The sequence below is a fragment of the Nanorana parkeri genome, unplaced genomic scaffold (assembly GCF_000935625.1).
Source record: "Nanorana parkeri isolate BGI_ZX_2015 unplaced genomic scaffold, ASM93562v1 scaffold1132, whole genome shotgun sequence".
Lineage (NCBI taxonomy): Eukaryota > Metazoa > Chordata > Amphibia > Anura > Dicroglossidae > Nanorana > Nanorana parkeri.
The window spans coordinates 279,894-294,159 of NW_017307400.1; the positions used below are offsets into that span (position 1 = coordinate 279,894).

The window sequence follows — 14,266 nt, forward strand, 5'->3', positions numbered from 1 at the left end:
GAGTGGCTCACTCCCCTCACCTGCTCTATTTGTACTGTCTGTATTGAGTTTGGTTAGAGAAAGACTTCTGCTGTGCTACCTGATAAATGCTCTGTCACACCAGTGTCATTAAAGTTTCCTGCATTAAATGTTTATAAATACATATTTTATATAAATAGCGGCAAAATGTATAAAACTATTTTAAAAGCTATAAATTGTTAAAAAAAAAGATAAAAATAAAATGAACCCAAGCAATTATACTTTCCGTTTAAAGCTGAAGTTTAATCTGCTTTTATTTTGCCTTCCCTGGTTCTTCTGGAGGAGTGGTCATTCCTATGCAGGCGGCATTTGCATGCAGACCACCCTAGGTAACGTCTATGGTGGTCTGCATGAGCCTACATAATTGAAAGAACTGAAATCCAGTGATCAAAAGGCGGACCAGGGACAGTCAACCAGCAGAGGAAACGTCTATGATGCTGGACATCCTCCAGCCAGGAAGTGGTGCGGGATCTATCTGACATGCTGCACTTCTAATGCACACTGTGAGGAGCTCAAATCTGTACAGTGAAATCAGAGTAAACAATTTCAGTCCACGAGAGGAGTTTGTACAATTGTGTAAGACTGAAGGGAGGGCTGGAGTTCAGCTTTAAGTTTGTGGCCATCCAAAGAGTCATGCCACATTAGTAGTTTTGCTGCAGCTACAATTCTCTCTGCTTACTTTCTCTGGTGACTTATAGCTGTCTACAATGTCTGTCTATGCAGCTATAAAATGCTGGTGTGAGATGATCATTAGCTGCTTTAGATAACACAATGAGCTGCTAAGACTGGTGACACCCTGTAGCTAGCTTTAACTCTTTTGCTGCCAGAGGCATTGTTGCTGATTTTTTGCACGCATGTTAAAATGCTAATTTTAGGCCTGAATTTGACAGCCACCTGCATCACTTCCACTAAAAGGCTGACAGTCGGCTTTACACTTATATAAAGCTGCTATAGCAGAGTCTGCTATAGGCTACACTGCTGCCACTGTATTCAGCAGCAGCGAAAGGGTTAAACGCCATAAAAAAATCACTAGAGACCGAGATACCAGCTGCTGGAATCGCTGCGACACAGACCTTTCATTGACTGCAAATGATTTTTTCCTTGCAACAGGAACACTAAGGGGATCAATTCTGCAGCTGATATAAATCCCCGCTACAAAATCATCACTGTGACATGTCCCTAAGGGTGTGAAGAAAATAGTAATACTGTAGGTGATTAGGGGGTTAGTAGCTATGCCTAAGCCCTTTTTTGTACCCCCTACATTCCTACTGCTACGCAGCCTTAGTTTCATGTTCACATTTAACTGCATACAATATAAGATCTGAACAAGAATTATACCCAGGAAGGTATTTTTATGCTAAAGTGAATAAGCCGTGTGTCCTTAGGAGCTCATTGATAGCAAATGAAATAAGATTCACCTCTGCAGATGGGAAGAGCTGTGGGTAATAAAGCTTTCGCATTAAGCTCTGGCCTTTGCTCTGTGCAGTCATTGCATCCAGCAGTATGAGAGCCCAGCTGGAATCTGAATTATTGGAGGGCGGAGGGCAATGGCCCGTACATTAAACTCTTGTATAATGGATAATAAAAGTGATAAAGGCTCTGGGTGTTTCACCTGTTCACCTTATGCTCTTTATATAATATATATGTATAGCTTCGTCTTCTTTGATTTTTTTTTTCCTGGAAATCATCTTTATTTATTCCTCTCCATTAGATGCTCATCTCCTGTTCACTGCTTCCCATCTTGCTGCACACATACTTGCAAGTGGGGATATACAGTATTATTGAATGGCAGGTTCCTTAAGCTGGCCATACACGGATTCTCGAAGGTCTGTCCAAAATCTGCTCCCTAGGTGGCCCAGTTGGCAGTGTCCCATTCCACATCCTTTGATCTGTAAATCGGAAAGTGATCGAAAATCAGTCACTGTTCAGGTATTCTGATAGAGGCACACCTGCCGATATCAGAATACAACAGCCGGAGCGGGAGATCCTTCCATCCTTGATGGAGTTTTTCATTCAGCCCGCAGTCTGAGGAAAAAACATCTACTAGTGTATGGCCAGCTTTAGATATAAAATCCGTCCAATGAAAAGTACCCAAATACCTGTCTGTCTGTTCTTCCTGTTATGACTATTGCAAAACCTTTTGCAGCTCATGTCACAACAGTCAGGACAGTCCTGCTAATCTAGTATATGCCAGAAGGCCAGAGTGCTCAGCAGGATCTTTGCACTGGTGACATATAGAAGATACTTGGTATAGTTCAGTTCTGTTTAAGGGCCCATTTTTCATACAACATTACCCTCTAGCCCTCTGCCAATTCCTACCTGTTTTTTTTACTGTAAAGTTGCCCTTCATGCCTCATAAACATTTCACCCATCTGTGGAGATAAAGATGTATATTCCCACAGAGTGTTTGTGTTTTTATCAGGGGGTCACCTGAATTCCCTGAGGCCTATATGAGATATTCTGCAGGCAATGAAAGCAAGTTTACAGCACAAAATCATTATGCTTTCTGAGATAGTATAGTACAGTAGCAATCATCTGGGTCCAACTTGGCCAGCTGATTCTTTCTCCAATTCCATTCTCCCAGGGAAAATGGCAGATTATGTATATAGACACCTTGGAATTCATAAAGAGAACCTACGGCATTTTCATCGTGCATGCACACAACAAATGACGGTGCTTGCTTGGAGACAGATACATAAATTTGGTGCAAGTACCACCATACTGGACATTCCATCCTCCAGTGCAGCTAAGTAACGCTAGCTATTGTCTATTCAACCACTGCCTGCTGTCAATCAGTAGCAGAGTGGGCCTGGTGGGGAACTAGTCCCTCAGCACTGTTGCTAGGACACCGGCAGCGCAGTTTCATTGCAACCAATGAACCATGAGCTGGAAGGTGTTACATTCATTCCCCTCACTGCCCCACTGTGAGCACTGGCATCTCTCTGTACACCTAATCAAAGTTGGTCCTAATTACTGCCAGTTCTCTGGCGATAATTCATTTTTAATCTGTCACAGCCATAGTGACTGATTCTATAAGTGGTGCTATTAAGAACTACCTGAATCTGATGTAAGTGTCGGTAAAGTTACTGAAACTGGCCACAGGGCTTTTCTGAAGTTGGTGCAGGTCCTTTTAAAGGCCCATATCACCAGAAAGGTGGCGCAAAGCCTTTATTGAATTCTCCCCTGGCCTAGCTGGCTGGTTCTAGCAACAGTTATGACCACCTTGAGGTGATACAATGAGTGATGCAATGAAAACCCAAAGGAAATGGCAACTTTAAAAATAAAGGAGGAATAGTTAAAGAAATGTGTTGCTTTTTAGAAAAAAATATACAAGGCTGCTTATGCTGCTTCTTCCTCTGCCAGTCTAAGATCTGCTGTATGGGTGATTGCAAAGGGTAAAACCAAGTAACATCCAGATATTTATAGTGCTTGCATTAAAAAACGCATTTCATGATGTATTCATGAATACAGAGCTGCATTCATTTGTGTATTTTACATCTGCCTGGGGTTTAGCTCTAAAAGATTAAAAGGAATGCGGATTTATCCTACCGTCATGCAAGTTTAGAACACATTTACTGTTCAGTGGAGTTCTCTTTTAACCCCCGTTAAGACTTCATGCGTCTCTTTTTCCTTTCAGACGCTGTCCTTTGACTTGCACCAGAGACTTTCTGACAGCGAGAATACTGCTTCTGCTGTGAGTATAGGATATGACAGGAGGAATGCTCTGATTTATCGCTAATCCTATTTCTTTGCAGCAAAGTGCAGGCTGAAGTATAATTATACAATAGTCCTGATGTCATTTGTAGAATTTCTCTGCTAGGCTGCAAATGCACCAGTTTTCTGTGACATTTTAGTGTAATGAAGATGTCACAACCGGTTTAGCATGTGTCACTTTTTATTTCTTAACACACTTGCTGCCTGCAGGCTTTGCTCAAGTATCCAGCTCTGCCCAGGGATTACATTAGATATTTCAGCTAGCAACTGCCTTCCACAGTGTGCCGCTGATCTTCTGATATGACTGTCAAGTTCTTAAATGCTTTCTAAAGTGTCCGCCACAATGGAAGAATGGATTAACAACATCCTTCATTCCAGAGTTTTGTATATTAAAGAGAACCTGTGAGGACTGGCAGTGCAATACTAAACGGCTGTCCAGTTTATTTCAGCACAATTCTGCTTTTAGCTGTCTGGATCCTTCCATAGTCTCTAAGCCCCGATGCAGGGGATCTTTTTGGCCCCAAAAACATGTTGGCTGTAATTGTATCCTGGTGGCCATCAGACATTTAATTAAAGACTTTGGACTCCTATGAACTGATTTGGCGCTCTCATTTAATCTAATTATTACACGTGGGCACTTTAACGTCTGTCTTTTATTTATTTTTTATTTAATTTAGCCAACATTAAGCTCTGGGCATTGCACCTTTACAGGGAATCTTTAACATCTAGTAATTTGTGGTTTAAATATGTGTCTATAACTATATGCATTATCTGTCACATTTGGCTTAATAAAGGGGTTCTGCATGACTCTTAAATGCTGCATCTTTATGGCCCTGTTCACACTTTGGGATTTTGTGAATGCGCATCGTGTTCGTGCGCGTTTTTGCCGCCGTTGCCGTGCATCAGACAATTCATTCAATGGGCTGCCCATGCACAACAAACGCGGCAAAAGTAGCTCATGCTGCAGATTCTACTGCAAGCATACCGTGGTTTTTGACCATGTGTTTGTAAACATTTAACAAACGACAATTCACAGGAAAAAACACACGTTTTGTCCAACATATTTGGGGCGCTATTAAAAAGTAATGGCACCGCAAGCACATCGCACATTTTTAACACGTTGTACCAATGTCCATGGAACGCCAAGGTGTGAACGGTGCCCATGAAATTACTATCAAGCTTCAATAAATTGAACTTTCATATGAGAAATTATGATGAGCTGGCAACATTCTGTATTCTATTTCAGGGCTGGACAAATCCCAGGAGCCAGGTAGCCAATGCTCCTTAAATACAGCGGGTGCCTAACTTTTGAGGGTTTTCTCTATAAATGTTGTCAATGAAGCTAGCTACTGAAAAAAATCCTGCTGGCTCTGGGATTGCACAGACTGGCTCCTAAATTCCATATTTGTTCATCACTGTATCTCTCTGTTGTTTACTGCAGCCCCCTATCCAATATGGTGTGCAATGGAAATATGCTAACCAAAGTGGGGCTGTGGTATAGACTCTTAAATGGAGAGAACCTGTCTGAAAGGTTTGTAAAATCTATAATTCTCTGTAAATCAGGCACACTCAGATTTGTATTGTTTTTGTAGATAAGTCTTTTATATGACCAGCAAAAATGATATTAAATATCAGTTGAAAAAGTTAAATACCAATAGACTAAAACCATTATACTTTCCTTTTATTGCTGCATCTCACTTAGGGCTTGTGCACATCGAATGCGGTGCGTTCCAGAGTGGTAGCTGCTGGAACGCACCGCTATCCCTCACAAAAGTTACCCCTGCGTTGTGGGGCGGGAGGGAGCTAGGTGGTGCATTGAATTCAATGGCACCGCTTCCACGCTCTCCCCCCCCCGCCCCCCAAGGGATTACGGTGCGTTCCAGCTACCACTCTGGAACACACCGCATTCGGTGTGAACAAGCCCTTAAAACACTAAACTCAGAAGTAAAACTGAGCAAGGATACACTATAGTTTCCTTTTCAGGTATTATTAATGTATCTTATTTGTGTATCATTCAGCTGTAAATCCTCAAATCATCTCTGAATTGGTGCCGACACTGTCCTTCCTTCTGGAGGGTAGCTACTTTTGTTCCCCATGGCCCCTGTGTGTATTGTAAAGTAGCCACAACTTCACATTCACTCCCGTGGTGGACTACAATCTCAATACAAGTTAATAAACTAACCCTGAGACTGTATTACATCACGGGAGTGAGCTTGGAGCGGTGGCTAATTTACAACACACAGGGACCATGTGGAACAAAGGTAGCCACTCCAGAAGGAAGGATAAGATCAGCCTGAATTCAGAGATGATTTGAGGATCTAAAGCTTAGTGATGCACAAATCATCTATATTTTTGTTAATAGTTAAGGTACTTGAATGCATTTTTAAGGTTTAACTCCTGAGTTTAGTGTCATTTTAAGTGAGATGCAGAAATAAAAGGAAACTATAATTGTTTTAGTCTGTTTAATGGAACTTTTTTAACGGATGTTTAATATACTTTTTTACTGGTTATATAAAATACTTATTTACAAAAAACATTATTGTAAATTATTATAATAAAATAAAATGACTCAATGTTAAGAATGTTAATGTTATGAAAACAAAAAAAAATATTATTGATTTCAGGAGGAATAGAGAGGATTTCACAGCGCTATAGAAATGATGATTGTGTGGAGCGGGTTTCCACCTTTAAATTTTAGGTATTTATCCTCATTTTTAAGGACTCCTTAATGACTGGTAGGATAATAGGTTGGACTTGATGGACTAATGTCTTTATTCAACCTCAAATACTATGTAACTATATTATTAAGAAAGGACAGCAGCAATTAAATTTTCTGAGAGTACTCAGGAAATGCAGTCTGGGAGAATAATTGCTGGTGAGCTTTTACTGCTCTTCTATTGAGAGTGTCCTGTTGTACTTATATTTCAGTGTGGTACACTAGTTGCTCAGCAGGCGACAAGACTGCTCTTCAGAAAATTGTTAATACCACACAGACAGATATTGGATAAATCAAGAAACATACAAACGCGTGTGCCTACAATTTTGGAAATGGTGGCTACAGTTTTCATTTTTTTGCCCTGCAAAAAGAAAAGAGGAAATGAGAAAGTGAATGAAAGTCCTAAAGAGTCCCATGGAGGACAGTTCATGGGGAATTCTTGTGGCCTGCTGCTCCAACTTTGGTTGGGGATGAATCCAAAATACTAAAGTTAAAAAAAAACTAAAGATAAAAGGGCATTAACAACCATACAGGAAAAAAAAAAAAAAACATGAGTGAATGTCAACTCTCTTCTATGGCCGGTCTTTTTAGTTTTTGCAATCCTTGAAGAGCAAAGAGTAGTGTGAAGGATCCTTTGCATCCCGGTCATTATTTATTTGAATTGTTGCCTTTGGGTAGACATTATAGAAATATTAAAGCCCAACTAAAGACAAAAACTATTTCCATACCACCCCTTCTTCCCCCCCTCTAATATATCCTGCCAGGTGTTTCTTTCTTCTTACATGGTGAAGCAAATTATACTCACCTGAGCCCCACATCCAGGTCCCTTACTGAGGCTGTGTCTGCCGGCAAAGACCACTAATTTAGTGCCACATAGTAGCGCTCGCTGGCTGGTCCCCTTGATCCCCCTTGGGCCAACGTCGGTAGCCTCTCTGGATCCTCAGAGGACACTTCCGGTAGACAGCAAATGGGATTTGTCCACATCATGCAGGCAATGATGAGGACACCTGGAAGAAGGACCCCAGCAAGAGGTAAACAAAAAAGAAAAGGTTTCGGCACTGAATAATCACATGACCGTGGCTTAGCATAAGTTAAAGCAGGACTTAAAACGTTTTTTTTCCAGCCCAATGATCAGTGAGGGGGAGGTGGGGGTTGGAGGTAGTGATGGAGGTTTTTATTCTATCCTGGAGTTGGGCTTTAAAGTGACATTAAACCCTCAGATTTTTTAACATAAACCAATACTGTAACCAATACAGTTAAATCCTCATGTCTTGTCATGCTTGGGGAGAACTTCCCTTTGCAGCTGAGTGCCTCTTCCTGTAGTGCTGGCTCAGGTTGCAAACGTACACACAGACACCATGTAGCCATTCCAGAGACAAGGCAGTCTGCTGCAAAACAGAAGTTCTGCCCAGCATGAGAACAGATACAGATTTAAAAGGAAGAGCAGCAAAGAGAAGGGAAACTACCATGGATTACAGTAAGGCACACATTACAGTATTGTTTTATGTTAAAAAATCTGAGGGTTTAATGTCACTTTAAGACATGGACAAATAGATTCAGAGATAGTTTCTTTCCCAGGGCTATAAATTCACTTAACATAATCAAGTAAATAATCTATGCCGTAATATTCATAATGGATTAGTGCAATAGTGAGAAGATAAAAAAGGGTTAAACGGTTTTACACCTTATTGTATTTTAAATTATTTTGATCAATTTTAATTATATCTATTATACAGGTTATTATTTTTTTAATAAATATATGTTATGTTATAGTTATGTGTTGAAGGTATTGTTTTTAGGACTGGCATACAAACTTGCATTGTATGTATCATACAATGACAATAAAGTCTTTCTGTTCTGTATGCCACCAACAGAGATCAGCATGGGCACAGCAAATGCTGCCACCTTGTACAGTACATTGGGCATGCCTTTGTCTTACACATAGACAACTCCACTGAGCCATTTACATATTGATATAAGCCTGACAGTACTACCATCAGGATTTTGTTTTTGCATGGAGGTGTTAGATTAACAAGGTAATATAAAACCCTTATGTATTCCTATACAGTATACAGGTGAAACTCGAATAATTAGAATATCGTGCAAAGTTCATTTATTTCACTAATGCAACTTAAAAGGTGAAACTAATATATGAGATAGACTCATGCAAAGCAAGATAGTTCAAGCCGTGATTTGTCATAATTGTGATGATTATGGCTTACAGCTCATGAAAACCCCAAGAACCCCAAATCCACAACCTCAAAAAAGTAGATTATTACATGCAATCAATAAAACAAGGATTGTACATAGAACAATATCGGACCTCTGAAAAGTACAAGCATGCATATGTACTCAGTACTTGGTTTGGGCCCCTTTTGCAGCACTTACTGCAATTACTTTTGCACGATATTCTAATTATTCGAGTTTCACCTGTAAGTGTATGTATATAGGGATATCTATCTTGTTGATAACCAAAGGCACCGATAAAGTTTTATGAACTGTATAACATGATTTGGTGATACCACCTCTCTGCTCTTCTCCACAGTATCTATTCCTGGTGAGACATGAGATGAGAGTTTCCCAGAAATCTGTGGACGAATTCTGCAGCGCTCTGAAGCAATATCTGAAGAATGTATCTGGCCAGGGAGAATGCTTTCAGTAAGTCACCAAGTCGGTCATTAATGCAAGTGTGGAAAGATGTAAATGGATTTACAATTTTTAGTCCTTCTTCACCTAGTGAATATGCCAGTAGTGGAGGGGTTATTATCATGAAAACCGCATCCAGCCAGGCTCAGTCTTGACAGTTCAGCAGCCGAAGCAATTGCCAGAGATGCTAAAAGCACGTCGGGGCTGATCTGGACTACATGGATATAATTATCATACAGCAAGTTCAGCACTTTGCTCCTAATACTTAAAATAATAAGTCAAAGGGTTTCCAACCATGGGACATACACAGATCAGCAATAACATTATGACCACTGAGAGGGGAAGTGAATAACATTAATTTAGCTTGTTACAATGACACCTGGATGTGGGTGGGATAAATTAAGCAGCAACTTAACATTTTGTCCCTGAAGTCCATGTTTTGGAAGCAGAAAAAATGGGCAAGTGTAAGGATTTGAGTAACTTTGACAAGGGGCGAATTGTCATGGTTAGACGACTGGGTCAGAGCAACTCCAAAACTGCAGCTCTTGAGTGATGTCCCAGGTCTGCAGTGGTTAGGAACTACCTAAAGTAGTCCAAGGAAGGAAACCCGGTGAACCGGCAACAGGGTCATGGGCAGCCAAGGCTCATTGATACACATGGGGAGCGAAGGTTGGCCCATGTATTCCGATCCAGTAGAAGTGCTACTGTAGCTCAAATTGCTGAAAATGTAATGCTGGTTCTGATAGAAAGGTGTCTAAACACACAGTGCATCAGTTTGTTGCTTATGGGGCTGATAATCCTGCATAGTCATAGGGCTGCGGTAAGGGTGCTTGTGCTGACCCATTTCCACCTACAATGGTGCTTCATTGTGTACACTTTTTTGTGAGATGAATAGGGATGCACCAATACCGATACTAGTATCATTCTCGGTGCCGATACCAAGTATTTGGGCGAGTACTCGTACTCATGCAAATGCTCCCGATGCTTATTCCTATACCAGAACATCCGGTATCAGGAAGCCAGGTGGCGAGTCATTACACGCTGCCCGGCTTCCTGATTGGCAGGGAAGACGGCTCCATGCTCCCTCATCACCAGGGAGCATGTAGCTGGCTTCCCAGCCAATCAGGAAGCCAAGCGGCGAGTCATTACCTGCTCCCCGGTTTCCTGAGTGGTCAGAAAGCTGACTCATCACTTGGTGACGAGGGAGCATGGACACGGCTTCCCAGCTAATATGGAAGCCGAGGGGCGAGTCATTACACACCGCCCAGCTTTCTTAATGGAACTTCCGTTTATCGGTATGGGCGAGTACCAAAAAAAAATATCGGTGCTCGTACTCGAAAAACTGGTATCGGAGCATCCATAGAGATGATGATTAAGTATGCTTTTTAGGGACATTGCAGAACTGCAAGGATACATATTAAGAGAAGTAATAAAAATCCATGATATAACTTTATGTCTCCAGTGCCTACTAAGTAAGGGAGTACAAATGTGACCGATGACTGTTTTATACTTTCTTAGACTCTAGGAACACCCCAGCAATTCCTGCTTCTCATCTGTTTTATTTTAGTGTTACTGCTGTAAGACTGACGGATATGGTAACATTTATTGTGTATGAATTCTGGGAAACAGAGGAAGATTGGAAGAGGTGAGTGACCTGGTATCTGGATCATAATGGGAATCATCTATTTTGTAGCACAGCTATGAAAGAACAATATCTGATACTGTAAATAATGAAGTATCAGTTATATAACTTGCTAGGGGTAAACCAGGTATTTTCTGTCATATAATAAAAGTGTGAAATTTTGTGACATTTTCTTCAGATAGTAGTAAAAAGGCAAATCTGTGTACAGATTATAAATAGTAACATAAATATAATTTGCTTTGGGGAAAAATGCCTTCAAAATCCCTGGTTCCCTACATCTTCAGGATATGGTTGTGCTAATTTCATTCCCCTCTATCCCCAGAACTTAGCTTCACCATCACAATCTCCTCCACCTCCAGAACTTTTTTCCACAGTCCCCTCCTCTTTCAGAATATGCTTCAACCATCCTTAGTCGCCTCCACCACTGGAATATGCTGTTACTATCAGCGTTTCCTCCACCTCCAGAACATGTGTCCACCATTCCCGGTCCCCTCCACCTCCAGAACATGTTTTAACTGTCCCCGGTCTCTTTCATTCTTCGTTGGCTTCACTTCCAGAACACATGTCCACCGATCCACTCCTCATTTAGAACATGGCTTCATCATCCCTGTTGCCTCCACCTTCAGAACATGGCTCCTTATTTCCCTACCCCTCCACTACCAGAACATACATTCACCATTCCCAATCCCCTCCACTTCCAGAACATGCCCTATTCCCAGATCTCTCCACTTCCAGCAAATGTCTCTGGCATCCTCAATGCCCTCCACCCCTGCTACATACCTCTGGCACCCTCTCTCCATCCCCCTTAACTTTCAATGCATACCTCCCCAGTCCCCTGCACCTTGTCCATGATTCCCTCCAACTCCAGTTCATGTCTCCACCATCCCCTAACACTGGCCATACACCTAACAGTTTTCAGGCCATCTCAAGCTTTTTTTGATCATAAAGAATATGAATCAAGGGAACACAACACTAACTGTTTTGATTGTTTCACACTTTTTATCAGAACTGTTGGTGAAGGGGATGACTCCCATACAAAAAAAATCACTACAATGCATTAATCTGCCACAGATTTATGAGACAGGGGAGAGCAGTTTACATGGAACAATTGGCTGGAGTTATGTTGGCTTGATCAGCTCAGCATAGAAAATGCACACTGTGATTTTCAGTCTAAACAAATGCAGCGTGCAGAAATGCTCAAGTGTTATCCAGAATTTGTTACTCATTAAAGCCATTTTGTCAGATTTGAAGCAAGATCACCCTGTTGCAAAGCAAATTTACACAATGTAGAAATTCCTTTTACTTACTAAATTCATACTGTCATACCAGTGCCGAGTTATCAGTAGTGTCAGTGCCTTCTGTTTCAATTTGTATAGCCGAAAGCTCCAGAGTCTCGGCCTGCAGATAATTATTCCATGTGGCCACGTCTAGTCTGATGTTAAAGTGATTCTGTTCTTTGCTTATTAGCGGATAAAGCAACTGGTTTGCAGCAGAAAAGCCAAACAGATAGCATTTTCAGAAGGAGGTCAGCAACGGTAGCTTACATACATCTCTCGGTTTAGGCACATTTGAAACCTGAGCATTGCTACTTCAGACCACCAGAGGGGGTAATTTCCTACACACATTGAATGTTCGAAATATACTCTTCTCGGCTATAATTCTGCACTTTAAACGGGACATAAAAGTAACCCTTTATTATTATTATTATTATTATTATAGTTTTCCCCTGCTATTCTAATTTTCCACTCCAGCCATCCTGATAATTTTACTGGAGCTAGAAAGCTCTGCTGGATTAAGTAAAACTTATATGAATTCTTGCCCTGTTCTAGTAGGGAGATTAGTTCCCCCCACGTGTCCCAAGTTTGCCTATGATGTCATAGCAGGGCTGGTTTGTGCACATAGTGTCATCTTGGTAAAAAGTAAAGGTAATAAAGAGAACCAGTCACCAGTGAGCAATTGTAGTGCTCTGAATATCCACTCTTGTGTTTTTATATTGAACACAAATGCTTTGACTACAAAGCGACTCCAACATGGATTTTTAAGATATGGTAATTCAATGTAAAACAGTGTATATAAAAATATACATTTAATTTCACACAATGTAAAAACACATATTAAAAGTGTCCTAATAGATATAACTCAGTACAAGTTCATTCACGCCAGATCAACCTTACAAATACCTTTCCAAAGTCCACAATTTCGTGAAAGATTATCTGATCATAGGAGATGTAGCTGTCCAATAAAGATAGAGACTCAGCGTGGCGCTACAAGGATAAGTAATGCGTTTTGCAGAGTAATATCTGCTTCATCAGACTTCATTGTGCTTGATAATTTGTCTAAAAAAGAATCCCAAATATTAGTATCAAAAAATAACCAACTGAAATGGTGCATATGGTACATAATTTCCATATACATACATGTGTATCTAGGAGCACAGTATCTTCTATCCACAACCAGGCAATAAGTACCCTCTGTCTCTAAAATCCCTGTTAGAGTCGCTTTGTAGTCAAAGTATTTGTGTTCAGTATATTTAGTTTGGGATGTGGTGTAGTGTGACCGTAGTGTCTATGGTGCAAGTGTGATTTTTTTAGAGTCTTGAGTTATTATAATCGTGCAGCTTTACCTTTCAAGGATTGTATTATTATTATTACTATTATTATTACAGGTAATAATATAGTGCTAACAATTTACACATTGTGCATTTACATCTGCCCCTGCGCTTGCCCTTACAATCTAAGGTCCCTAACTCACCTGCATACATTAGGGCTGAGAGCAGTCAATTTACCTAAAAGCAAGTCTGCATGCGTGGGAGGAATTATATGATTTTTTTTTTCATTATTTATTAAAATGATTTCCCTGTCTGAGCAGAAATGTCAGCCTGTAAGACAACGCTGTCTTCTTCCTCAGCACAGTGCTGATAACAGACACTCACAAAACTGCCATATAAGAAAGGTGAGGTCTACATTACATAAAAGAAAAGGCTTTCTTAGTTGACAGGTTTTCCCTGTCCAGATGGGGAAAACCTGTCCAGACCGCCCAGACACTGACAATTATCAGCCCTGAGATCAGGCTGGAGACAGGTCAGTCTCAATGGCCTGACAGAGGTAAGGCTGCACTGTTAGCTACAGTGAAAATTCAGAGTCTCATAAATGCCCATTACTGACTGGTTCTCTTAGAAGCGGATTTTCAAGCACATATGACATATGCTTAAATGCAGCAGCTTGCCCAATTTGCCCAAATTATTTTTTATTGCTATCTACAAAGTGTGCTTAGTGCGTACATTTTCTGTTGAAGGGACTGTTTACCCCAGCTTGGTTTTTGTATGTTGGGTGACTGCTCAGGGTTCCCTAGTAGTTCTATGTCAGGCATAATGATATCAGTGCTACCTGAAGTAGGGGAGCTGCTTGCAGAGAATACTGCGACATTACCAGGGTCTACAGCCATGACAGGTGAGTTCCAAGCTCCTCTGTCACTGACCACACAGCCACATATTGCTCTGCCCTCACTCCTAAGTGCTCCCCCCCCCCCCC

At 40.9% G+C, this 14,266-nt stretch overlaps 1 protein-coding gene across 1 annotated transcript in view; it reads left to right on the forward strand.

Annotated features, from left to right (window-relative positions):
• NECAB2 (N-terminal EF-hand calcium binding protein 2) overlaps positions 1 to 14,266 on the forward strand; it is a 164,577-nt gene that overhangs the window by 146,846 nt on the left and 3,465 nt on the right. The window contains exons 9-11 of the mRNA XM_018568055.1: positions 3,656 to 3,712; positions 8,994 to 9,106; positions 10,662 to 10,739. Of these exons, the coding sequence (XP_018423557.1) occupies positions 3,656 to 3,712; positions 8,994 to 9,106; positions 10,662 to 10,739 (248 nt within the window). The remainder of the gene's footprint in view (positions 1 to 3,655; positions 3,713 to 8,993; positions 9,107 to 10,661; positions 10,740 to 14,266) is intronic.